General features: G+C 36.8%; 1 protein-coding gene across 12 annotated transcripts in view; it reads left to right on the plus strand.

The window, feature by feature from the left end:
- The window catches only part of RBPJ (recombination signal binding protein for immunoglobulin kappa J region), a 114368-nt gene that overhangs the window by 82019 nt on the left and 6031 nt on the right, over nt 1–26318 (plus strand). For all 12 annotated transcript variants that reach the window (XM_024245744.3, XM_024245746.3, XM_024245747.3 and 9 more), the window contains 6 exons: nt 3775–3870; nt 12939–13104; nt 18011–18185; nt 21779–21916; nt 22068–22180; nt 26159–26299. In XM_024245744.3, the coding sequence (XP_024101512.1) occupies nt 3775–3870; nt 12939–13104; nt 18011–18185; nt 21779–21916; nt 22068–22180; nt 26159–26299 (829 nt within the window). The remainder of the gene's footprint in view (nt 1–3774; nt 3871–12938; nt 13105–18010; nt 18186–21778; nt 21917–22067; nt 22181–26158; nt 26300–26318) is intronic.

The raw sequence follows: 26318 nt of genomic DNA on the forward strand, positions 1-26318 counted from the left end.
TCCTTTTCCATACCCTGGAAGGTATTTCCAGTATTTACTGTTGTTTTGTTATCCATTAGACATCATATGGCCTCTCATTTTACGAATAAAATAGAGACTTTCAGACTTGATTCCTGCTTATGTCCTTCCCCCAGCTGGCATCTGTTAGACTTCTTGCTGAAATTAAAGTGACCTTGACTTCTGTAGCATTTCACCTTTGATTGCTCCCTTCTTTCGAGGTTGTGTCTTTCTACAGCACCTGAGGCTGGTTTCAGTTCTTCCTCTTATCAGTTCTCAGTTTCCTTTAATACATTTTCTTCTTGACTCTCCTGTCAATGTGTTTTTGTTCTGGGAGAGTCCATTTACTTCCGTGGTTTTGTTTGCCAATTACATACTAGTGAACCCTACCTTTTCAGCCCAGACCTCTCTCTTGAACTATGCATAGATACTTCCAACAACCTACTGAATACTTTCAACTTGGAGGTCCCAGGGGCACTTCAGAGTTGACTTTTGTCAGCAGAACCTAATAATAATATATACCCACTTCTCCCAAAACAAAAGATGCAAAGAGTTATTTTTCCTGTCCCCTATCTTCTGTTACCTTCTTCTTAGTGTGAGAGCCTTTTTATAAGTTTGTCTTGTCTTCTCTGCTTTTGAATCCTTTCTCTAGAAATAATAAAAAGTAAAATTAATTACGTACTTTTAAAAAACCTTAATAAGATCTCTCATTGCCTTTAGTTTAGATTGAAAATTCAGTTTCTATAGTATTGATTTTCTATAATGGGCTTGAGAGAAACTTGACTGGTGATCTTGTCCCAATTCACAAAGGGATGGATTTTTTTTTTCGTTTTGAGTTTTTCTCTGGATCTTTAAAAATTTTACTACACGCTACCACTTGTTTTATACTTAAAGGTTTAATCATAATGAATAACCATATAACAATACTTCCCCTAAAAATACTTCAAATAATTTTCCAAGAGATTTTAAAAAAAACTTTTATTTTAGGTTCAGGGTTACATGTGAAGGTTTGTTACATAGGTAAACCCAGGTATTAAGCCCAGTACCCAATAGTTATTTTTTCTGCTCCTCTCCCTCCTCCCATGCTCCACCCTCAAGTAGACTCCAGTGTCTGTCATTTCCTTCTTTGTCTTCATAAGTTCTTATCATTTAGTTCCCACTTGTAAGTGAGAACATGCGATATTTGGTTTTTTGCTCCTGCGTTAGTTTGCTAAGGAAGATAGCCTCCAGCTTCATTTATGTTCCCACAAAAGAGATGGTCTCATTATTTTTAATGACTGCATAATATTCCATGGTGTGTATATACCACACTTTCTTTATCCAGTCTGTCACTGATGGGCATTTATGTTGATTCCATGTCGTTGCTATTGCAGATAGTGCTGCGATGAGCGTTCGTGTGCATGTGACTTTATGGTAGAATGATTTATATTCCTCTGGGTGTATACCCAATAATGGGATTGCTGGGTAGAATGGTAGTTCTGTTTTTAGCTCTTTGAGGGATCGCCATACTACTTTCCACAACAGTTGAACTAATTTACGCTACCACCAACAGTGTATAAATGTTCCCTTTTCTCCACAACCTCTCCAGCATCTGCTATTTTTTGACTTTTTAGTAATAGCCATTCTGACTAGTGTGACTAGTGTGAGATGGCTATTAGTAATAGCCATCTATTACTAGTGTGAGATGGTGTCTCATTGTGATTTTAATTTGCATTTCTCTAATGATCAGTGATATTGAGCTTTTTTTCATATGAAAGTTGGCCACTTTTCATATGCTTGTTGGAACACTTTTGAAAAGTGTTCATATCCTTTGCCTACTTTTTAATGGGGTTGTTTGTTTTTTTTTCTTGTAAATTTAAGTTCCTTATAGATGCTGGATATTAGACCTTTATCAGATACACAGTTTGCACATATTTCCTCCCATTCTGTAGGTTGTCTGTTTACTCCATTGATGGTTTCTTTTTGCTATGCAGAAACGTATTACCACTTTTATCATCACCTGTTATGGGGTAATATTTGAAATAGCATAAACTTTTATACTTAGTATTTAAGTATACAAATGTCCAATTTTCAAAGCCTTTCATAGTTTGACTCTATCATTGTCAACCTTATTCACTGCCATGGCTCACCTTAGAATCTCGCAAAATTTGTGTGAATTCCTGACTGCCACTGTTCACTATAAGAGCTTGGACATGACAGTCAAAATGGTGTTAGCTGTATAGCAGTACTTATCTTTTCGGATTATGAGGATTAAATAAAATAATGGAGTTACAGTGCTTAGTTCAAGGCCTGGCACATAGTAAACACTCAAGAAATATTAGCTGCTCTTGTTTTACTGTTGTGGCTGCCTTACTCCTTAGCCTGAATGTGCAGTTACTGATGCCTTTATTCACACTATTATCAGACCCTGGAACGCCTTATGCTTTCCTCCTCCCACTTCCTGTGTCTACTTCTTGCTCAGAATTAGGGCTTCTAAGAACTTTTCCCAGCATGTAGTTCTTTACCATCCACCCCTGTCTTTACATAGGCTTTCCCTTATTGGTGCTTTTTGTACATATCTCTACTTGGATTATTGCATTTAATTACAATTTGGACTTTGAGTTCCTTTTCAGTGGTAGGGATTAGTTCTCAGTTTATTTATAGCCTGGTATTACTGCCCTACCTTGGAGCTAACAGGTTTTTTCAGTTGGTAAATATAAATGCTGTTATTAGGTTATCTCATTTAATCCCCTCAGCCACCCTGTGGTAGGGAGGTGTTATCTTCAGTTTCCAGTTAGGGAATCAGAGGCTGGTTGAGGTTAAATGATTTGCACCAGGCTACTTAGTGTGTAAGTGCTGTAAACCTAGAAGTCCTCACATTTAATAACATATTACTATTGTATAGCTATGCTCTTGTACCTGATATTTGTCTTTATAGTATCAGTAGAATAACATTTAAGTTTGGGATGTGTAAGACATCTCAAGAATTGGGATTCTGCTTATTCAGAATTGTTATAGTTTCATCTGTGTAGAGCTTGCTTTCTTTTTACTATATAATATTGCTTAGCAAAACAATTGAGTATGTAAATACATTTAAGATATTGAACTTTGTATAGACCATTTGCTCAATAAATATGTAGAGTTGTTTTTACTTGAAAGAATTCACATTGTATTTTTTTCAAAATTCAGATTTTCACCAATTTCAATTAGCCTTTATTAAATTTTATTTATTTAATAATATCCTTGAGATAATTATGTATTTGTATGTGAACTATAGGCCTTTCTTGGTCCTCATAGGATTGTCATTTTAGGATCATGTAATAATAAATTTGGATGGCTTAAGGATTTGTTACAGCTTTTGTATTCAGTGAAAAACATTGCTTCCGATAGCTGGGGTAGGGAAACTGAGGAGGGGAATTACATTATTAAACTACAAAATTACTGCATTTTATTAACTTTATAATATTTTAGAGCCAATTAGCAGTGTATATGTTGATTCTAGTTATTCTGGAAGGTGTAATTGTGGTTTGAGTTACATCATAAATTCCAAAGAATGCGAGACAGTTTCTTATTTTTAAAGAACAAGGAATAGAATTGAAAATGAGCAGTATTTATTGTATCATTGTATAATCTTCCAATTTAATTTATGGATTTACTTTGCTTTATTGTTTTTGTTTTTAAGGTTTGCTTATTTAAAAAATATTTATAAGCATTCCTCTCATTGCAGAGCGTAGTAATGATGAAAGATTTCATCAAGAATTTCACCTCTGTAACAGTAATATTTGTATTTGCTTTTAGGGAAGCTATGCGAAATTATTTAAAAGAGCGAGGGGATCAAACAGTACTTATTCTTCATGCAAAAGTTGCACAGAAGTCATATGGAAATGAAAAAAGGTAAGATTATTGTTTTTCTGGTGGATAGTTAATTGTAGTTACCACATGCATTTGCCAATTATGTATTAATATACATGTCAGAGGATGGCTTCTATTACTGGGTTCATTTGCTAGTACAAAATAAAAAATAGGGGATTTGTCCCCTGAAGGGGAGAAACAAAGTGAATTGTGGTATACTGTTAGGAATAGATAATTGGTGCTGTGAAGAAAAGTCAGCATGGAGACAGAGGACCTCTCAGCAAGGCAATCTTTACTCTCTGCAGAAAGGGTGCCCGATGGAACAATGGAGAGAGCACACTTGAACAAAGGAAAAGCAGACATATTTGTCCCTTATGCATTTGGGTCATCCTTACTGCTGTGTCCTGCATCCATTGGCTGGAGCTGGACCTCACAGTCTTAAACTGATACCTGATTTGCTAATAACATAGAACTTTCCTAAATAGGTAAGTGCAAGGGAGAACAAAGAAGAGAGGAAGTTGCTTACAAAAGGTTTAAGAAAGCAATAACATTTCCAAATAAGGAAGGGGCATAAGCTATGAGCTAAGACTTGCCTGGGCCTGCCCAGACATGCCTGAATAAGCCAAAGCAACTAATTGGGCTAAAGTGTAAGAACTGATAGTTGATAGGAGGCTTTAGAGTAAGAAGCTATTATTTCTAGTGTCTATTATTTTATTTTCAAACCAAGACGAGCTTTGAAGATGGAACTTTTCTACTTTCTACATATCCTCAAGCCAGAAGGGTAATTTAATAAAGGTCATCTGGTTAATAAATCCCTGATCTTACAAAATGAAATAATCCACAGTTTTTCTTTTGGGCTACATAATGTTCCCGAAATACTTATGTGATACATTAGTTTATTCACAAAGAAGCTTTCTTTTTGGTGGAAAATGTAGTTTTTTACGCAAATGTGACGCCAAAAGTACCATTTTGAAAAGGAAAAGGCTAAACAAGCTCTTGATTCTGAAACTGTCTTGAGCTTAGGTTAATTGAGCTATGGAATGATTATAAAGAAAACTCCTGGCCCTCTTGATCTTATTCTTGTTTGGTTGCTATTAAGAAGAAACAGCAAAACTGGGTTCATACTCCCATACTGCTTGAATGTGGACTCAACAGAAATTACCTATAAAGTAGATTAACCAAAATTAAATTACAACAAAGTGATTTTTAAAAAATTATTTCTTGTGGTATTCTATAAATTTCTGCATTTTTTATGTTTAATTGGGGACTTTCATTGTTGTTTCTTCACTTGGTTCCTGGAATTTTCTTGTGAATAGTTTCTTGAGTCTGTCTTTCAAACAGCATTTTTTGGTTAAGCATTTCATGGAAAAAGCCTGCTTATGGAGAAAGATCAAAGGTTTTTTAATTGGCTAGAAAGGTACCCAGCTGAAGAGAAAAGGAATGAAAACTAAGGTTTTGGGATTGTTGTGAAAGAAATGAGTAGAATTCTTAGAGATTGTGACATAAAGGAAACCTCAGCTTATGCTTAAGAGAAGGGAAATGTAATATGTATGTGATTAAATTAATTTACATGTTAAAAGAGAATTTTTAGGAAGTTCCTTGAAGCTGACTAGATCTGAGCTGAAAAGAGAGGTAAAGCTTTCTTTCTTTCTTTCTTTTTTGAGACAGGGTCTCACTCTGTTGCCCTGGCTAGAGTGCAGTGGTATGATTTCCACTTACTGGGCTCAGGTGATCCTCCCACCTCAGCCACCTGAGTAGCTGGGACTACAGGCACTCACCACCATGGCTGGCTAATTTTTGTATTTTTTATAGAGATGGGGTTTCACTATGCTGTCCAGGCTGATCCCAAACTCCTGGGCTCAAGTGATCCACCTGCCTCAGCCTCCCAAAGGATTACAGGCATGAGACACCGTGCTTGGCCAAGAAGGTAAAGCTATTTAATTGGTAGTTTTATCCTCAAAGATGAACAAGTGAAAACAATATTTAAGATTAATACTGCCAGGTATTGTTATTCAGACTTACTAAATTTCTGATTATTTTATCTTACTTTACTAATACAACTTAAACAGTGATTTAGGGTTAAAGATGGGAAGAAGTTGGTATCTGTAGTTTGGGACATAGTGTTCCAACTCAAATTAGTGGTCCTTTTTTTTTGCCACGAAGTTGATATTAGAAATTCAGTATTTTTTTTTCATTAATGAAATTTAGTGTGTGTTTATAGCAAGTTTTCTGCTTTTTAAGCAAAACAGAAAAAGTTAACACCCATCATTATGGAGGAAGAATCTAAAAGGCCAGCTGTGCACCTCATAGTGAATCTGAGGTAGAAACAGTTTCATATTGGCTCCAATCATGAGCCAGACATGATTCCGAAAGTGCTTTATAAATATTTTAAAGTTGTAATCCTCGTAACAATTTTGTGAAGTAGTCATGTTGTGATCCAAATTCTGTTGGCAACGAATCTAAAAATCAGAGACTTTAAATGTGTCCAGGTTGACATTAGTTAGGAATCTGTGGAGCTAGGGTTGGAACTCTTGAGGGCCTAATTTTAAATATTTACCCTTTTTACTACCCTAATTGCCATACCATTCCATTTGCGTTTGAGTGTTGGTTATCTAGAGCAGGGATTGAGGAGGAAAAGATCCTTTAAGTACTTAAACTTTGTAAACTTAACTTTGCCTACGACTAACCCTTTTACCATTACCTAGGTGAGATTGGGCTAGCCCCAATTGAATTATGAATAGATGTGTGTTTATCATATAGCTTCAAATTTAGGCAAGCTGCTTTTCTTTTCTCTGGATTTTTGAAGATGCATTTTAGTACAATTGAATTCACTTATTCTTTATTTCTGATTGGCTATTGTGTGCCAGGTTTTATGCAAAAAGACCTTTACTAGGAGTTTTAAAAGTCACTATGTCATTTAATACCGGGATGTATAACTGAGGCTCATTGGAGATAACAAAAGGGGAAGAGCTATTTAGAAAATTATGTTAAAGTCCAGATAAGGTTCCTGTTTGTTAGTTACTGTTAAAAAATACGGCCGGGCGCGGTGGCTCATGCCTGTAATCCCAGCACTTTGAGAGGTCAAGGTGGGCGGATCACCTAAGGTCCGAGATAGTGCCACTGCACTCCAGCCTGGGCGGCAGAGTGAGACTCCGTCTGAAAAAAAAAAAAGAAAAATCCAACATGTATATAGAGCTGTAGTGGTTTGTCAAGTTAAAATGGAAAACTTAATCATATCTTTTATTCTAGTAGCTTTTCTTTTTCTTTTTTCTTTTTGAGACGGAGTCTTGCCTTGTTGCCCAGGCTGGAGTGCAATGGCGCAATCTTGGCTTACTGCAACCTCTGCCTCCTGGATTCAAATGATTCTCCTGCCTCAGCCTCCCAAGTAGCTGGGATTATAGGCACCCACCACCACGCACAGCTAATTTTTGTATTTTTAATAGAGACGGGGTTTCACCACGTTGGCCAGGCTGGTCTCGAACTCTTGACCTTGTGATCTGCCCGCCTCTGCCTCCCAAAGTGCTGGGATTACAGGCGTGAGCCACCGCACCCGGCCTATTTTCAATTTCTCTGTATTATTTGGGCATGGCCTAGCTGGTCTAAAACCCCAGTCAAAAGAAAGCTTTAACAATCTAAGCTTTGAAGTCCTCTAAAAAATGAACAAAAATGATGAAAAGGCCAGAGTAACTACTTTCCTATATTTTTACTGATTTGTATTGTTAAAATTTTCAAAGTAGACATGCATTACTTTATAATAAAGGGGAAACCCATTAAATTTACTTGATTTTTTTAAAAAACAGGTGTTAGTAGTAAAGGACTGCTAATGCTAATCTAGCCCTCTGGATGTCTGTCAAACTGCCCTGGATTCAGAGAAGAGTTCTGGGCTCTTACTTGGTGGTGGAGTGCACAGTGGGAAGAGGATCGGCCTTCTTTCTTGCTGATCCTGGTTCAGGCCTTTTTGAAGAGTTGCAAAGGCATAAGGCGTGAGGTTACCTGGGGGCATGATCACAGTCCTCTTGGCTGTGTCTTTTTGGCATACAAAATAACTCCAGTGAGTGATGCTGAAAAATACTTGGTTAGGAAATTTTATCCCCAAATTTAAAATTGTTCTTGATATTAAATATGGTGCCTAATAACTGGTATTTATTTGCATGGCACAACTAGTACCCCATTAATATTAGTGATTATATGATTCTGAAGTCATATTGAGATTTGTGTTAATTGGCCAATTGTGGTATGCAAAAAGTTCCTAAATATGGTCCTTGTGAACTGAATAATCATCAAAGGTTAGTGATGATTCTGCAAAGGTAGCAAGATAACGCAAATGTCATGAGTTTGGATTCTGTTTAACCTAATTTATTTTATATATTGGAATGGATGAAAAGCCTTCTTTGAATCTGTAAGGCAGTTTTCAGACATCATCTCAAGATTTGAGGAAATCAGTGGTTGAAACAGTCTCTGAAAATAAAGACAACTGTGAAAGGAGTAAAATTTTAAATGTGTGCCTATCGCCACCAAGTGGCAGAGAAAGTATTATTTGTTATAGTTGATAGAGCTGCTAGGAAAGATGAGAAAATAAAGGCAACGTGTTTTATAGGATATCTTTTTATAGCAGCAGTTAAACTCTGTAAGCTAACCACTTTTCAGACTTTTCACTGAGTGTTTGATACATATTGACCAACTGCCCAAATTTAAAAAAATTGTCAGTTTCACACACCTGGCCTAAAATACACCACATAAGATATATTTTAGGCCAGGTACAGTGGCTCATGCCTGTAATCCCAACACTTTGAGAGGCCAAGACAGGAGGATCCCTTGAGACCAGGAGTTCAAGACCAGCCTGGGCAACATAGTGAAAGTCTGACTCTGTCTTTAAAATTAAATAAATAAATAAAGATGTATTTAAGTTTTCTTCTGTTAATTTGGTGGCCTTTTATTTTTACCCCACTCCCTTTAGTTTCTTTTGCCTGTATTCTTGCCTTTTTTTTTTGTATATATGCTGACTTTTATTCAATCACTGGATTTTTATGAAGTCTGGGCAACAACTTGATTTGTTTGCTGTATTTTAGGGGATGATGATATTGGGATGTTTAAGGTATGATTTTATCAGCAATATAGAAATAATTTGAATGTTTAGATTATATTGGATTTGCTACTTCCATCATGGCTTTTTGAAATAATTTAGAGTTGACTTTTTTTTTTTTTAAAGACTCAGACTATTGAAAAGTCTTTATTTTTCTTATATTTATTACATGATTGGAAAGCACTTTCAAGGTAGACCCTTGGTCAGTGTTTTGAATAGAGAATTTTTTATCAACCTGATTTTTACCATTTCATGCATTTTGTCACAGTACTTTTGAGAAAACCAGCACTACTCATTCTTTTATCAGTTTAGCTCTCTTTATATTTTTCAGATGTGAAATTAAGAAGTATCATTTATGGGCCGGGCACGGTGGCTCACGCCTGTAATCCCAGCACTTTGGGAGGCCGAGGCGGGTGGATCACAAGGTCAGGAGATCGAGACCATCCTGGCTAACACGGTGAAACCCCATCTCTACTAAAAATACAAAAAAAAAAAAAAAAAAAAAAAGAAATTAGCCGGGCGTGGTGGCGGGCGCCTGTAGTCCCAGCTACTCGGGAGGCTGAGGCAGGAGAATGGCATGAACCCGGGAGGCGGAGCTTGCAGTGAGCGGAGATCGCGCCACTGCACTCCAGCCTGGGCGACAGAGCAAGACTCCGTTTCAAAAAAAAAAAAAAGTACCATTTATGATAACTCATTGAGATTTGACTACTGTATTTGGCATATAGGTTGCACATTCCCAATCCAAAAATTCGAAGTACTCCAAAATCTGAAAACCCTGAGTGCCAACATGACCCTGTAAGAGTCTTGTTCTGTCATCCAGGCTGGAGTACAGTGGCGCTATCTTGGCTCGCTGCAACCCCACCTACCAGGTTCCAGCGATTCTCATGCCTCAGCCTCCTGGGTAACTGGGACTACAGGCATGCGCCACCATGCCTGGCTAATTTTTTTATTTTTAGTAGAGACAGTGTTTTGCTATGTTGGCCGGTCTGGTCTTGAACTCCTGGCCTCAAGTGATCTGCCTGCCTCAGCCTCCCAAAGTGCTGGGATTATAGGCATGAGTCACTGCACCCAGCCTGGAGCATTTTAGATTTGGGATGTTCAACCACTAAGTATAAATGCAAACAGTCCAAGGTCTGGAAAAAAAAAAATTCAAAACACTGTTGGTCCCAAGCATTTTAGATAAGGAATACACAACCTGTACTAAAACACAGCTCTTTGAGTTTTATGGCTGATACACCAATTTACTAAGGAGTCTTAACATCAATGTTCAATTAAAAAAAACAGGAGATGTGTTTCCAAAACTGATGCCTTCTCAACCTCCTGAGAGTGTGCCAACCTAGGTATTTGACTCTGTGCCATAGTAAGCATTGGGTAGCTCCCAGCGTTGGAAGCCAGAAAGCTCCCCTTTGTAGACTTGAACTGAACCCGCTCCAAAACCAGCCCAGCTAATCCAGGCTTCCCTCCAAACTTAGAGTGACCTGGAACTGGGCCCACTACCTTGGCTGTGACCTTTATATCCTTGGCCTCAGTGTAAGTATACAGGCATGAAAACTGCTCTTTTCTATTGGATTAGATAAATGTGAGAGGACTACAGAGACTTCCCTCCTCCCTCAGTTAAATCCATAGGGCCTTCTTGGTCTACTTGTCCACTACCTCTGGCTTCACTGACTGTTAATCCCCCTCTTGCTGTCTACTCCAGCCGCTCTGGTCTGTTGGTTGTTTCCCCACTGTTGGTCACAGTCCTTCCTATCTCAGAATCTTTGCACTGGCTCTTTCCTCTGTGGAAATGCACTTGCCCCAGGTGTCCACGTGGCTTTAGGTCGTGACTCAAAGTCACCTTCTTAAGGAAACTTTTCCTGGCCACCTTGGGCTGTCCCCATTTCAGGTACCCCTTGCCTGCTTTATTTTTTTCTCCCCATACTTATCACCAGCTAATGGAGTACATATGCATGTTATTTCACTCATTTATCTGTTTTTATTATCTCTCTCCTATTAGAGTGTAAGATCCATGAGGACAGGAATTTTGTCTAATTTTTTTGTTTATTTTTACTGCTATATCCCCAGTATCTGTTACACACTCAGGATATAATAAATAACTTGGAGAATTAATGAATATTAAATAAACCCAGTTTACTTCTTGTAAGTCATATGTAAATTGCCTCTAAAGTAGTCTGGTTAAGGTTGAGCAAAAAGTAGGTTCCATTAATATATTTTCAGTCAATTCAGTAGATAATATTGTAGAGGCTGAGGGGGAAGCAAACAAGAAGTAGATACTACCACCTTCAGGAAGACCTGAGCACCAAATCCAGCCTGCTGGTGTCTGCTTGTGTGTGCACATATGCACATAAAGTTTTTTTCTTTTAGTCTGCACGTTGTTGGCCTACAGAGTGTTAATAAGTGTAAATTAGTTGCCAAATTTAAAAAAATGGTATTTCATATAAAATTTGATTTCAGTCATCTATTGAACAATTGGAGGACAGGACCAACACTAGGCCTGCATGCCCATAGTTCAGCCACGTGAGTGCGAGTGGGTGTATATACACCAGTGGCTGATTATCGTTGCATTTAAGCTCTGGGTTTTCTTATACTAGGATTAAGAAAAGTAAGCCATTTTCTGTACTAATAACAGTACAAGAAGTGAGAATGACAATGGAGGCTGTGTGTTTCAAGAAAGAAGAGAAGGAAACTACTTCTTTGGGTAACTAAAGGATATTCCTAATTTTTTTTTTTTTTTTTTTTTTTTAAGACAGAGTCTCACTCTAATCCAAGCTGGAGTGCAGCTGCACTATGACAGCTCACCGCAGCCTTGACCTCCCAGGCTCAGGTGGTCCTCCCACCTCAGCCACCAGAGTAGCTGGGACTATAGGTGCCTGCCACCACGCCCACTAATTTTTGTATTTTTTGTAGACATGAGGTTTAGCCATGTTGCCCAGGCTGGTCTCAAACTACTGGGCTCAAGCAGTCCGCCTGCCTCTGCCTCCCAAAGTGTTAGGATTACAGGTATGAGTCACTGCGCCCAGCCTGGATATTCCTGTTTATTGTATACGCCGTTCACCCAGGATTACTTATGTGGCTACTATAGTTAGTTTGAGTTTTCAGGCCCTCTAGAGAGATATGGCATAGATGTTTTAAAGTATGTACAAGTCAGCATTATAATTGAACAAAGGTGAATTTACACCCTATATAAGGACTGGATTGATGGTCTGAACTATGTAAAATATGAGCCTTGAGCTAGGCTTTGCAATAGATAATATTTTTAATTGCTAAATAAAAGGTTATAAGAAAATCATTCTCAGAAGAACTTGTGAAGGTGGTTTTTGACAACTAGCAAAACAAACCTGTTGTATTCTGTGAGTTGAAAGAATACAGTGTATTGTTCTTTGAGCATGAAATATTTCTCAGATAATCTACAGCACACCAGGTGTTCCAAGTGTATATAAAATTCAAAGTATATAAAACACAGCACTGCTCATAATCAGGAGATCCATTTATTTTTGACTCTTTTGCTTAGTTTTATTAATATTTTGGATGTTTCTACTATGGACAATGCTCTAATACAATTTTCCAGGTTAATTACCACATTAAGTTGCAGTATCCATAACAGTAATGTCACTCATTAATGATTGTGTCATTTTGAATAGGCCTTAATTAGTAATTACAGATTTTTGTGGTGGTTTATCATGTTTTGTAATATGTTAGAGTACACTGGATTTGCTGAACTCCGGTAGTTTAGAACTCTGAGCTATGTGAAAATACAAAGAGAAGTTCTGTACTCTAAAAAGTATTTAATCTAACTGTATGCATAACTCCAATATTTTACCTGAACAGGTTTAGTCATTGTGGAAGTCCCGATTTCTGTCCTGTGGGTATGATTATTTGCATTACAAAAGGCTTCACCAAAATTTTTCATTGGGAAATAGGTGCATTTCAATATGATTTTGTATTCATAATGTTCAAGAAAAGGAAATGCTTTATTGAATCTAATTGATTTTTGCTTCTTGGTTTTTTTTTCCCCATTATTTTTCAGGTTTTTTTGCCCTCCTCCTTGTGTATATCTTATGGGCAGTGGATGGAAGAAAAAAAAAGAACAAATGGAACGCGATGGTTGTTCTGAACAAGAGTCTCAACCGTGTGCATTTATTGGGATAGGAAATAGTGACCAAGAAATGCAGCAGCTAAACTTGGAAGGAAAGGTAAATCAAGACTGCTAGTTCACCAGAAAGGGGCACCATGGTACCAGAATGTAGTTTTCGTATTCATTTTTGTGGTGGAGATTTTTTTCTTTAATAACTATTGGTAGCGATTTCTTGAGTATATAAACTAGAACCAAAAAATATGCCTCTCAGATAGCTTTGGTCTAGTCACTCATGAAGCTTACGCTGCTGACATCGAAAGGTGGCATGCAGTAAGCTTCCCCAGCTTGCAAGCAGTTTTAGCAGACTATAAATCAGATTTCTATTGGAAGCCAGTAATAAATTTAGGAGGCTGATTGCTCATCTTCTGTTTGACAGAGGTTTATCAACAAAAATACATTGTTCAGTAATGTTTTACTCTGCTATTTTAATCTTAGTTTTATACTAGACACGATGATATATACATTGTGGAAAGCATTTATCTGGGTTATAAAGATAAATGTTTACTTGACATCAGAGTGAAGCAGAGTGATACTGTAGACAAGAACAGCCACAGTTGGCTTTACTCAAATTTTAGTGCGTGGCAGGGGTTCTTCAATTAATTTTCTAGAGAAAACAATTTATCAACTAGTTTTACTGATTATGTTGTATGAATTTAGAAAGCAGTCAATCTAGATCTTTTTTTTTCTTCCCCCGGGATAGGGTTTTTACTCTGTCACCCATGCGGAAATGCAATGGTGCAATCTTGGCTGACTGCAACCTCCACCTCACAAGTAGCAGGACCATAGGTGTGCATCACCATGTCCAGCTAACTTTTTTGTATTTTTTTGTAGAGACGGGGTTTCGCCATGTTACCTAGGCTGGTCTTGAACTCCTGAGCTCAAGCAGTCCATCCACCTCAGCCTCCCAAAGTGCTGGGATTATGGGTGTGTGCCACCGTGTCCAGCCAATCTATACTTTTAGTATTGAAAGATAGTTTTTTATTCGCTTAGAATTTAGCTATGGTTTTATTTTTCCTTGCTGCTATACTTTAGAAAATGGTTAGTTTTGATCTCAATGACTAAACATCTTCTAAAATAGCACATAAACAGCTGTTTCATTATTTGATACATCTTTGTTGAATATTTTAGTGTTTGCTGTGTTGTAGTTGGCACTAGGGATATGGGTTGGGAGTAGCGTTGGTGGAGGTGAGCTAGGGGATTTGTACTCTCAAATTCAATTTTAGTGATTTTACAGATAGTACTACAGGTCTTAATGTCAGCCTCCTTCAGATTTAGCTATTTGTATGTCATTTATATCTTTATAGTTTTTGTAAGTAAGATTTGTTGACTATGTATTTTAAATTAGATTTGGGATAATACTTATTACAATAAAGGTTGTTTCATCTTAAACCAGTAAAACTATTTCTAAATTATGACCCCTGAGCTAAAGTAACGAATATATTTAAGTGGTGGGTTGATCTAATAGATCTTAAGTCTTGTCTCATCTGTTTTCTTGTTACCTAGGAAGTCTCAGAGTTATATGCCTCCAGGCTTCACATGTAGACATTCAGTACTATGAATGAGTGGATCAGATAGGTAGTGAGAAGCCAGGGATTCTAGCTACCTGTGTGTATAACTGTTTAATCCTACTTCGTTGCTCATTTTAACTAGTTCCAGCTTCCAGTAATTTTAAATGAAGTAATACCAAATAAACCAACCAGTAGTATCACTGCTTGCCTTTCGCAGCATTGTGGCTTAGTAGTGCCACATTCTAATTTTGTACCTTTAGGGGCTGCCTCAACATGGAGATCTTTCTGCTGTTTTTCATTATATCTTTCTTCAACTTCCACTAGTATACCCTTTCCCCAAGGCCTAGAAACTGGCAGAAGAGGAATAGAATACCTGAGAGCTTGAGCATTTAACTAGTGTTTAAAAATACCTAGTAATAGGTTAGTACAATGTCTGTAAGCCAAAATTGTATGTTAATATTTAATTTTAAGGAAAAATTCTATTAAGGAAGTTTATGTAAAGTAAGACTGGTGAGAGTTAGTAGAAGGCATCCCAGGCAGGAAAAAAACAATATAATCATGTGCTTAGAGCATAAAGGTATAAGGACATGGTTTTGACCAAGGTAGGCAAAGATGTCCTGAGCAGCGGAATCTGAGCTTCAGTAAGAGGCACTTTGCTCTTGTCTGCCTCACTTAACCTCCATTCGTGTAAGGAAATAGTCTGTTCATTGAGTGGTACAATTAGTTATCGAGAAATATGGGATATTCATTTTGCAATTTTTGGTGTTTATACTTACTTCAAATATTCACTGCAACAAAATTCTAGTATATCTAGCCCTTTAAATTTATGGTCATGACATTTGGCTGTATGTAGGTAATATGTTGGATCTTAGATTTTGTGTAATGTTTTTAATTTGTTAAAAAAAATTTACATTTTTTATAGTCACAGCTAGGTAAGCTACGCAACAAGGATGACTTAGTTAACACTCTCGTGTTTTTCTTATTTTTAAACATCATATACTCTTGCTAACATTTTGTTTCTATAATTTAAACGTTTCTGCAGTATCACTTTGCAGCATTAGATTTAGTATTTCTTCTTTCTTTCAGGGAAATGTCTTTTATTGTCTAAAGGTCTTGTTTTCAAAGAGTATTTCTAGAGAGATGATTATATGCCATTTTCTCTTCTAGAATTCCATTAGCTAATTTAACCTTTTAGAATAGCAAGGCAAATGTAATTTTAGTTTTATTTGCTTATTTTCTATGAGTCAGTGACTTTTTCCTTCTTTTCTTAATGGAATTTGAGTAGTTTGTGGTCAGTGGCCTTATAGTTTTTTAAAAATAATAGTTCCCATATAATTATCTTGATTATGATTTTTGTGGATTCAAACTACTCATTGTAATTAGGGATATATTTCCTTTCTTTCCAAGGAGATATATGTGTGTTTGTTTTTTCCAAACAAAATGCAGTTCTTTTTGTGTAGGTCTTATGATCCAACCTTCTTGGTTCTTTTTTTCCTTTCTTGTTTGCCAATATGTCTTATTTATGCTGGATTTCAGTATTTTCTTTTTCTGATATGGATCTTACCTTTTAATTTTAACACTCAAAAGCCATCTCAACATTTTTAAGCTTTCCCATTAGAATGTAATTACCTTCATTTAGATATACATTTCATTTTTGCTTCCCATTACTGTCTGCTTTAGTACATTGATACCCGTTTTCATAGACCTCGTCTTATGTTGCAGAAGAATTTCATTGTTTAGGCTTAATTTGACCCTCAATGCTGTCACTTTTAAGAGTATGGCAGACCTATGGGTATAGCAGCTCGCAGATGCCATCTCTGAGTGTGTTAGAGATCTTGGGTGCAAGGAGTGATGTGACTGCAAAGTACTGTTGTTTTTTGTTTCTTTATCTTTATTCATTTTGAGACAGGGTGCCACCCTGTCGCCCAGGCTGGAGTGCGGTGGTGGGATCACGGCTCATTACAACCTCTGCCTCCTGGGCTGAAGCGACCCTCCCACCTCAGCCTCCTGAGTAGCTGGGACTACAGGCATGCACCACCATGCCTGGATAATTTTTGTGTTTTTCGTAGAGATGGGGTTTCACCATGTTGCTCAGGCTGGTCTCAAACTTCTGGACTTAAGCAGTCTGTCCACCTCGGCCTCCCAAAGTGCTAAGATTACAGGCATGAGCTACCACCCTGGCCTGTTTTTATTTATTACTATGATGAGCTTTATCTTATTTTTGCCTTCTACAGAGCAAAACCTCTCAAAGCTTTCACCAAACTTTTGATTTTTAAAAACTTAGTTGAATGTATAATGTTCAAGATGGCATCTAAATTTTCTTATATAGCTTTGCTATGAGAAATACAATAAACTATTGCAGTAGTTTTGTCTGCTGCCAAGGCTGTCTGTGAGTAAAATTTTAAAGATAAAAACCTAGAAGTCATTAACTGTTTCCTGAGTAGCATTTGCTCTGCTTTTTAAAAGGAAGATACAGGAGAGGTAGTTGAAGAAACTTGTTTAGCTTAATTTTAAAGTGGAATGTTGATCTTTTAAAAAATATAATTCAGATACTTTAGATACTTATGCTGTGTTTCAGCATCATTTATCTTATCTGGAAAAGGACAATAATTTGGAACCCTCCCTGATTCACAGGGATCAAGAGAATAGGAAAAATTTTAGAATTGTTATATATAATATAAGCAGTAGCATTTTGAAGGGTCTTTGCTGTTTGTAAAGTGCTATATCTCTTTATCTTTTCAGTTATCAGAATTTAAATTCTGGTAAACTGACATAATGCTTTGAGCATTTTCTCTAGTACCTTTAAATTCAGTTCTTCTGGTGATACATATGAATCGTCCTTTTGGGCAAAGTTAACCATTTTAAAAATAGTTCTTTAAAGTAATGCTTATATAATCTCTTTCTGGTTTAAGATATTTTATAATCATCCAGTTTGTCTATCATTGTTTTCCTCAATCTTATAAGTGATTACTCTAGTGTTCAGCTATATAAAGAAAAATATTTTATGCTCTATTTTGAGAAGAACTACTGTTAAAATCTTTTACATAATTTGTTGACTTCTGATAGCTTTATTTTTCTTTTTTGGAGAAAGATAGTCATTGATTTTTTTAACTGTAAAATGTATTTTAAAAGTTACTGCTGTAACGTTGAGTGATAATTCCATGACACAGTTGTAGAGCTATGTAAAACAAGAAAAGGCTGTTTTTTTTTAAATGGTCTTTTAAAGAGGATACAATAGATGACAGTGTTTGTGTTTTAGACTTTATAAGGAAGACTTTGTACTTTTCAGAAATCAATTTCAGTAATTTTTATAGTTGATAATTTTTATAGTTGGTTTTATCAGCTATCCCTTGGAATTGTTTTACTTATTACTTAAACCATGGCCATTCTGAGTTGTAGGTACTACATAAACAAACAAGGTTTTGCTGCTGTTAAAACTTTACTTTTCTTTCACAGAACTATTGCACAGCCAAAACATTGTATATATCTGATTCAGACAAGCGAAAGCACTTCATGTTGTCTGTAAAGATGTTCTATGGCAACAGTGATGACATTGGTGTGTTCCTCAGCAAGCGGATAAAAGTCATCTCCAAACCTTCCAAAAAGAAGCAGTCATTGAAAAATGCTGACTGTATGTATGCTTTTATTATTTATCCCCAACTCCCACCATGAATTAATAAGACAGACTCTTTTTTAAATTTAAAATTGCCTTTTCAATAGCCAATTAATTCTTTACTAATATTTTTGTGGCCCTCTTTATTGTCTCTCTTTTTTTAATCGTAAATCGACAGTATGTGGTCTAGTGAAGCAGTTCTTAACCAGAGTTGGTTCCTTAATGCTCCCAGGGACATTTTGGGGAAATGGGAGATTTTCTCCTTCTGTTGTTACGGTGACTGTAGGGGGTGATGTTGGCTTTGGGTGTCTTGAGCCTGTGATGCTGAATTGAATGTCCTGCAGTGTCCAAGGTAGTTCCCATTCCACAAAGAATTGATCTACCCACAATGTCAAAAAGTACCCCTTTGAAAAACGCTACCAACTAAATGGGCTTTGGCAGGCCTTCCTGAGAATCTAAACACAATTTTTAATGTGGTTGCTCTGGCAGAGACTGCTGTCTCATCAGCCTATTTTTAGACTACCAAAGAAGTATGTTTGAATTATAAATTTAACCTCCACACCCATTTTTCTTTTTTTAACTTTTTATTATGGAGACTTTTCTTTTTTTTTGAGATGGACTCTTACTCTGTCGCCCAGGCTGGAGTGCAGTGGCAGGATCTCAGCTCACTGCAACCTCCACCTCCCGGGTTCAACCAGTCCTCCCTGCCTCAGCCTCCTGAGTAGCTGGGATTATAAATGCCCACCATCACGCCCGGCTGATTTTGTATTTTTTAGTAGAGATGAGGTTTCGCCATTTGGCCAGGCTGGTCTTGAACTCCTGACCTCAGGTGATCCACCCACCTCGACCTCCCAAAGTGTTGGGATTGCAGGCATGAGCCACCACGCCTGGCTGAGACTTTCGAATTTATATAAAAGGGAGAAATGAGCCACCCAGCCTCAACAGGTTTTATCAATTCTGTTTCATTATCTCCATCACCACCAACACCTCTTTGTCTTCTAATTGCTGGAGTATTTTAATGTAAATCTCATCCTATCCTTTCAACCAAAATTTCTGCAATAGTGACTAATACATGCCGTTTTTTTTGAAACATCATTATATGTAACAGTTGACAGCAGCTCTTTAGTGTCATCTAATATCCTATTTCATGTACAGATTTATCAGATTGACCCAGAATGTCTTTTTATAGTTTTTTCGCTTTGTTTTGTTTTACAGTGGTTTGTTCAAACATGGATTCAGATAAGGTCCACACATTTTAGTCTGTAATAGTTTCTTCTCACCCTCTCTCACCTTTGTTTTCCTTCTGTGTCATTTATTTGTTGAAGAAACTGGATCGTTTTTCCTGTTGTGGAATTCCATATTCTGGGTTTGGCTGATTACATGTTTCTCTGTCTCTCTTATTTTCCATGAACTGGTGGTTAGACATAAAGACTTTCAGAACTGATTGGTAAAATATACATTTATTTCCATTGGATTGGAAGTCATAATATCTGATTATCCCCTTTTTTTTTGGTCATGTTAAGATTGATTATAGTAGTTTACCTGTTGTTAGTCTATTCCACCCATAAAGTTCCTCAGCAAACTTTAACCTAATGATTTTAATAGTCATTGATGATGTTTAAATCCATTTCATTAAATGCTGCAAAATGGTGATATTCTAATTTTTTAAATTCTAACTTCTGCATTTGTTAGCTGGAGTTTTTTCTACAAAGAGGGACTTTGCCATATCAGCTATTTGCTTCAATTGTAATATGTAATGAAAAGGCAGGATTAGCTGCTTGTTTACTCATTTGCAGAATAATAACATTCCTTGAAAGTGACCAGTGGGGTTTTAGGGTTTTTGTTTTGTTTGCTTTCTTTTCATTTTGTTTTATTATGAGCTCATGGTTGTTTTTTTTTTGTTGTTGTTGTTGTTGTTGTTTTGTATTGGTTATATTTTAGTCCACTCAGTCCACTAATATCACTTAGTTTTTATTACGGAAAAATTTCAAACACTCTCAAGTAGACAGAGTTGCGCCATACAATGAAACCTCTTATGTTCATTCTCTAACGTCAACAGTGATCTTACATTCAACCAACCTTATCTTCATCTATACCTGTACTCCAGCCCCACTTTCTTCTGCCCTTATTTTAGTTTGATGCATATCCAATCAGTGTTCAAATTTAAAATGGTCTAAAATGTTATTTTAAAAATCAGATTGCTTGAATCAAAATTCAGATCTACCACATAGTACAGTTTATATTGTGACATGTCCTTGAGTATAATCTATGGACACCCCCTCAACTCTTGCAATTTATTTAAGTAAGTTGAGACATTTGGCCACTAGAGATTTCCACGTACTGGATTTTGCTGATTTCATTTATTTGGTATAGTTTAATGTATTTTCTGTAAATTGGTAGAGTCAAAAAGAAATAGAGTGTGGGCGCTAGTTGGAAAGACAGATTTCATTCAGTACTATTGCAATAGGGGAAAATAGAACCAAGTTCCATTTCAGAATACAACAAAGACAAGTGGGGATGAAGCAGAGTGAGAGGGTCAATGGATGGAAACTTTCTAAAAGGAGACATCAAAGGTAGAAGGTTTCTTTCTGACCTGACTTAGGATTCCTGCTAAAGGCAGGCAAAGGTGATCATAGATCCAGAGTAGGGGATAGTTTAGGAGGATTCTTACTATATATAACTGAGCTAAACAGACTGATGACAGGGCTCAAGGACGAATACTAGTTGAATGCTCAGAGCAGCCTGCTTAAAAGTTTGGTCAAGGAGAGAATCTTTAGTCTAGAATGGTGATCAGATTTAAGTTTGTTGTCCTTTGGTTCTTGTTTTCTTTCTGAAAAGCAAGACCTACTTCAAAGGTGGTGGTGTGCTCTCCTGCACTAGGAGGTATATTATGTCTTGTATTCAGGCTATTTGCATTTCAAATTACACAGTTTTATATAACTGCTTTAACTTTGTGTTTGTACTGAATATTAGTTTCTTGATGGCAGAGAACATATTTCACTTTCAGAATATTTTTCTGCTTACATGGATTTATTTTCAAGAAATTTAGAAAGCAAAATTTTCTAAAATCACAGTTTGCAGAGTCATTTACCATCAACTCTGATAAACATCCTTCTGGTCCCTTTTCTATGCATGTATTCTGTGGAATTGGATGCAAACACATATTAAAAATATATACATTTGCCTAATGGAACCACAGCATACAGAGTATTTTATAGTCTGCTTTTCCATTCAGTGATATTCCAGGAAAATATTTTCTTATTAGTGTATTTAGATACACATCCTTTAAATAGGTCATTTAAATTTCTACTGTCTAACATTATTTTAAAAGTAAGTTTTTCTCTAATAATCAGCACCACATTAAACATACTGTGTAGCTTTCACTTTAAAATTATTTTTATGGACATTTGATATCATTAGCTTGACATTATTAATAACAGTTACCTTGACTTTTTGATATCATCTGTACTGTCTTGGAAAGTGAAAATATTTGTCAAACTGTTAAATGATAAGAAAGAATAATTATACACTGCCAAGCAGAATTTCCTTCTTTTGCTCCCTCCCCACCTTCTGCTCCAATCACATAAATAAGAGCTGTTTTTTCTTTGCAGTGTGCATTGCCTCAGGAACAAAGGTGGCTCTGTTTAATCGACTACGATCCCAGACAGTTAGTACCAGATACTTGCATGTAGAAGGAGGTAATTTTCATGCCAGTTCACAGCAGTGGGGAGCATTTTTTATTCATCTCTGTGAGTATAAAAATGTGCATTTAATGTTTTTAGTGTGAAATTGTTAAATTCTTTTGATGAGATACATGGATATATTAAGTTTTGTCATTTGCCTAATCATAAAATAAATTTAAAAAGATGACAATTTGATTTCTTTTTCCACCTACTGTAGTGGATGATGATGAATCAGAAGGAGAAGAATTCACAGTCCGAGATGGCTACATCCATTATGGACAAACAGTCAAACTTGTGTGCTCAGTTACTGGCATGGCACTCCCAAGATTGGTATGGCTCTACTTTTGCTTTAGTGATAATGTGAAGTAAAAATTAATTCCTTAAACAGGAAAGTCACAACATTCAAATGGAAAAACACACCTCAATTTTATACTTTTTAATTTTAAAAGGTATGTTAGTAATCAGTGCTGTTTATAATTGATAGTTATGCTCTACCTTATTTCAGAAATGCTTTAAGGTAATAGCCAGTTTTTACAAGTACATTCTTAATGATTTTTTCTTAAATGATTTCCAATGTATTTTGGTGGCAATTTCCTTTTTGGCTGTTTATCTGAAGATGTTCAGTAGAGGGCACTATAAATTACATTTCTTTTCTTTACTAATGCGGATAAACTGTATTCATTTTTTTGTGGTACCTGCCATATCCCAATGTAGGACCAAGTTTTCAAACAGAAGAAATTCTTATTTCTATTGAAATATAAGCATAATTTTTGTTAACTTACTCTCTCACAAGAAGATAGATCTATTAAAACTGAAATAAAATTGGTATTTCTAACTTTGGGAGAGGGGCATAGGATTTAGGGCTTTTGTTCAATAGAAGACATTGAAACTCGGCCACGCATGGTGGCTCACACCTGCAATCCCAGCACTTCAACAGGTGAAGGCAGGAGAAGGAGAGGTGACTAGCCCTGGCATCACTTGAGCTCAGGAGTTCGAGACTAACCCTGGCAACATGGTCAGACCCTGTCTTTACCACTGGCCCCCCCGCCCCCCCCCCCCCCCAAAATTAGCCAGGCGTGGTGGTGCACACCTGTAGTCTCAAGCGTAAGTGGGAGGATCACTTGAGCTCGGGAGGTCAGGGCTACAATGAGCGGTGATCATACCACTGGACTTTAGCCTGGGCAACAGAATGAGATCCTATCTCAACAACCACAAAAAAGGAGATCTTGAAATTGTAAAAACTACTTTTGTTAGTAAAATGAAAACATCCTCTATAGTGCCACCCCACTCCCAATTTTCCCTCTCCTTTTCTGAAACAGTATAATTTATTTATATTCAAGATGAAGGGGATTTATGAGTTAGTTTGATTCAAGGTCAGACTGAAGAGTTTGGGTGAGTAGAAGAACATTTAGTATTAATGTTCCTAAACATGCCTTCTGTTTATCTTTTTGGTGCAATATTCCACTGGCTTATATTTTCTGGGGCCATTTCAGCGAGGCTGGGTTGATCTACAGTTTTCTAAGCCAGTGATTCATTTCTTTGTTACTGGTTTTATTTGTTTTTACCCTCTGTCATGATTGTACAAGGTGATTTTATTTCCCATGTCAATGCAATAAGGTAAAAGACATGAAGTATAGTAATAGTAATCTGTAAAGCTTTGCGTTTGAGACAAATTATAATAAAAAGGGTAACGTTAGGGAATGAAGGGCATGAAAAACAGAGCAGGAGACAGAAGCAAGCAAAAAATCTGAATCCGCATTTATTCATTTTTTTTCTCTTCTCATTCATTTCCTCTGTTCCAAGGATGATGTTTGTTTGCTTTGGTGTTAAATGCTTGTACTGCAGAAGCACAACTTAGGAGGATGATTCTGATCACCAATAGTTTATAATACAAACCACTTAGAAGACAGACCCAAATTTAGAACAGTGTTTTCATTTACAGTTGTTTGTAAAGTACCAGTAGCCTGCCTTGCTTGAAAGTCATTAATTGAGGTTTTTACACTCAAAACTGTATGGCTTTATATAAAAATGTTGCAATGAAAAATTAACTTATTAGAAACAGTTGCAGTACCATTATTAAGACGCTGATATATAAATCTTTCCAGGGGTTTCATAACTGAGGAATTCTGACATGCAAAGTCAAGGGCCTCTTGTCATGGAATTTACATTTTGATAGGGTGATAAGCCAAATATCCATGTAAAGGATTTATGTAGTGATGAGAAAACAAAACAAGATAATAAAGGGATAGAGATTTGGAGGAGTGCTTAGAGAGGTCAGGGAAGTCTTTTTGAAGTCGCAGTATTTGAAGAGAGCCCAGAATGAAGTCAAAGAACCGCTAATTGAGTGAGGAGCATTCCAGGCAAACAGAACAAGTACAGAACTGAAGGCAGGGGATGTATGATGACTAGTAAAGAAACCAGTGGAGCTGGAGCGGAGGGAGGAGAGGTCAAGTGGCAGGAACTGAATCTGTAAGATTAGCACTAGGCAAGGCCTTGTAGGATCCCTCTCTGTATCTAGGGTGAGGACTTCATATTATCTCTGTATGTTAGAAGGCCACTGGAGGATTTTAAACAGGGCACAATGGCCCATTTTTGTTTAGAAGTATATATGTGGCTGCTGTGTGGAGAAGAGAGCATAGCAATGCGGCTGTGGAAGCAGAGAGATAGGTGCTTGGATTGTTGTCATAGTTGAGGCAAGAGTTGATGCTTAGACCCAGGATCATAGTATTAAGGTGGTGAGGGGTGACAGATTTGTTGGAAAGTGGACCTGACAGAATTTGCTGGCAGATTGGATGGTTGGGTATGAGAGAAAGCAAGGCATCAAGGGTGACTCTTAAGGTTTTTGGATTGAGTGAATGCTGTTGCCATTTATTGACCTAGATGAGTTGGGGAAGGATCAAGTTTAGGAGGAAATCCAAAAATCTGTTTTCGATATGCGAAGCTTGAGGTGCCTGTTAGACATCGTAAGTGGAAATGTTGAATAGGTAGTTAAGTGTACATACAAGTTGAATGCAGGAGAGAAGATAAGTCTGGAGATAATAAATTTGGGAGTTGTCAACCTTTAAATTTTTAAACAGTATAGATTATAAAGAGAGGAAAAGAGGGCTGAGAAGTCAGCTCTGGGCGTTCTAAAGGTCAGTTGGAACAGGTGTGGTCCTGAAAGCAAAATGTGTTGAGAGCTTCTGAGAAAATGAAGTAAAATGAGGACAGAAAAGTGCCATGAGATGCACTGTCTGGAAATCCTTGGTGGCTCTGAAAAGCAGTTGTAGTGGCATCTTTGAGATAAAAGGCTGGAGAGATTGCAGGAGATTGGACAGTGAGGAAGAGGCGTTTGCAGAGAAACAGGTAGTGAGAGGGAGGGACGGAGCATGTAGTCAGTGTTTACTTTTGATTTTGAGATGAGAGATAGTTATGTTTGTATGTTGTTGGAAGTGATCAATAGAAAAGGAAACAGAGTAAAAGTTCTGTGTCAAATTTTGCTCTTCATCATGATCATCTACTTAGCCATTACCTTCTAGGTGTCAAGTGTCATATAGGGTTTGATAGTATTATCTTTCAGCTATTCATGTGTTTTGTGGACTAGTTGGGTTATAAGATTTAGAGATCAGTTGGACAGGCAGCCAGCCCTGGGATCAGGACATATTCTGGTCCTTCAGCTACTAAACTGGTAATTTTGAGCAATTTATCTGACCTTTCTAAGCCCATTTTGTAATCTGTAAAATGAGTTTGATTTTGTTGTTTTTAAATACGTAAGTTTTGGATAACGGATATAAGATGTTTGCACTGACAGTAGCCTTCTAGAGATTTTTCCCTTTGGTGTTGGAGTATTTGTCATTTTATGCATATTATTGGAAAATATCATTAGAACTTGCTATTCAAAATATGGTCTATAGGCCAGCAGCGTTAACATCAACTGGGATTTTGTTAGAAATGCAGAATATCAGGCCCCACAAGAGTCCTGCTAGATCAGAACCTGTGTTTTTCACAAGAACCCCAGCTCATTTGTGTGCACATTAATGTTTGAAAAACACTGATCTAGAAAACAAGTGCCTGCCTGCCTGATTTTTTTTTTTTTAGATGTTCAGGGAAGAGGGTAACAGTTTCTACATTCTGACATGCTTGCAATCTAAAAGTGTTTTTTATTCCTAGCCTTTTTGTTTGTGAATGTTTTTATATATGTAGGCATAGGACAAATAACTGTGATGTGTTATTATGCAGTATGTAACTTCTATGTACTTTTGATGTTTTACACAAGGAAAATCCTTTCCATGTGTGGATGACCTTTTATTTCTTAATTGTTAAATATAGATAATTAGGAAAGTTGATAAGCAGACCGCATTATTGGATGCAGATGATCCTGTGTCACAACTCCATAAATGTGCATTTTACCTTAAGGATACAGAAAGAATGTACTTGTGCCTTTCTCAAGAAAGAATAATTCAATTTCAGGTATGTTTTTAAATTACTG

This window comes from Pongo abelii, chromosome 3 (assembly GCF_028885655.2).
Source record: "Pongo abelii isolate AG06213 chromosome 3, NHGRI_mPonAbe1-v2.0_pri, whole genome shotgun sequence".
NCBI lineage: Eukaryota > Metazoa > Chordata > Mammalia > Primates > Hominidae > Pongo > Pongo abelii.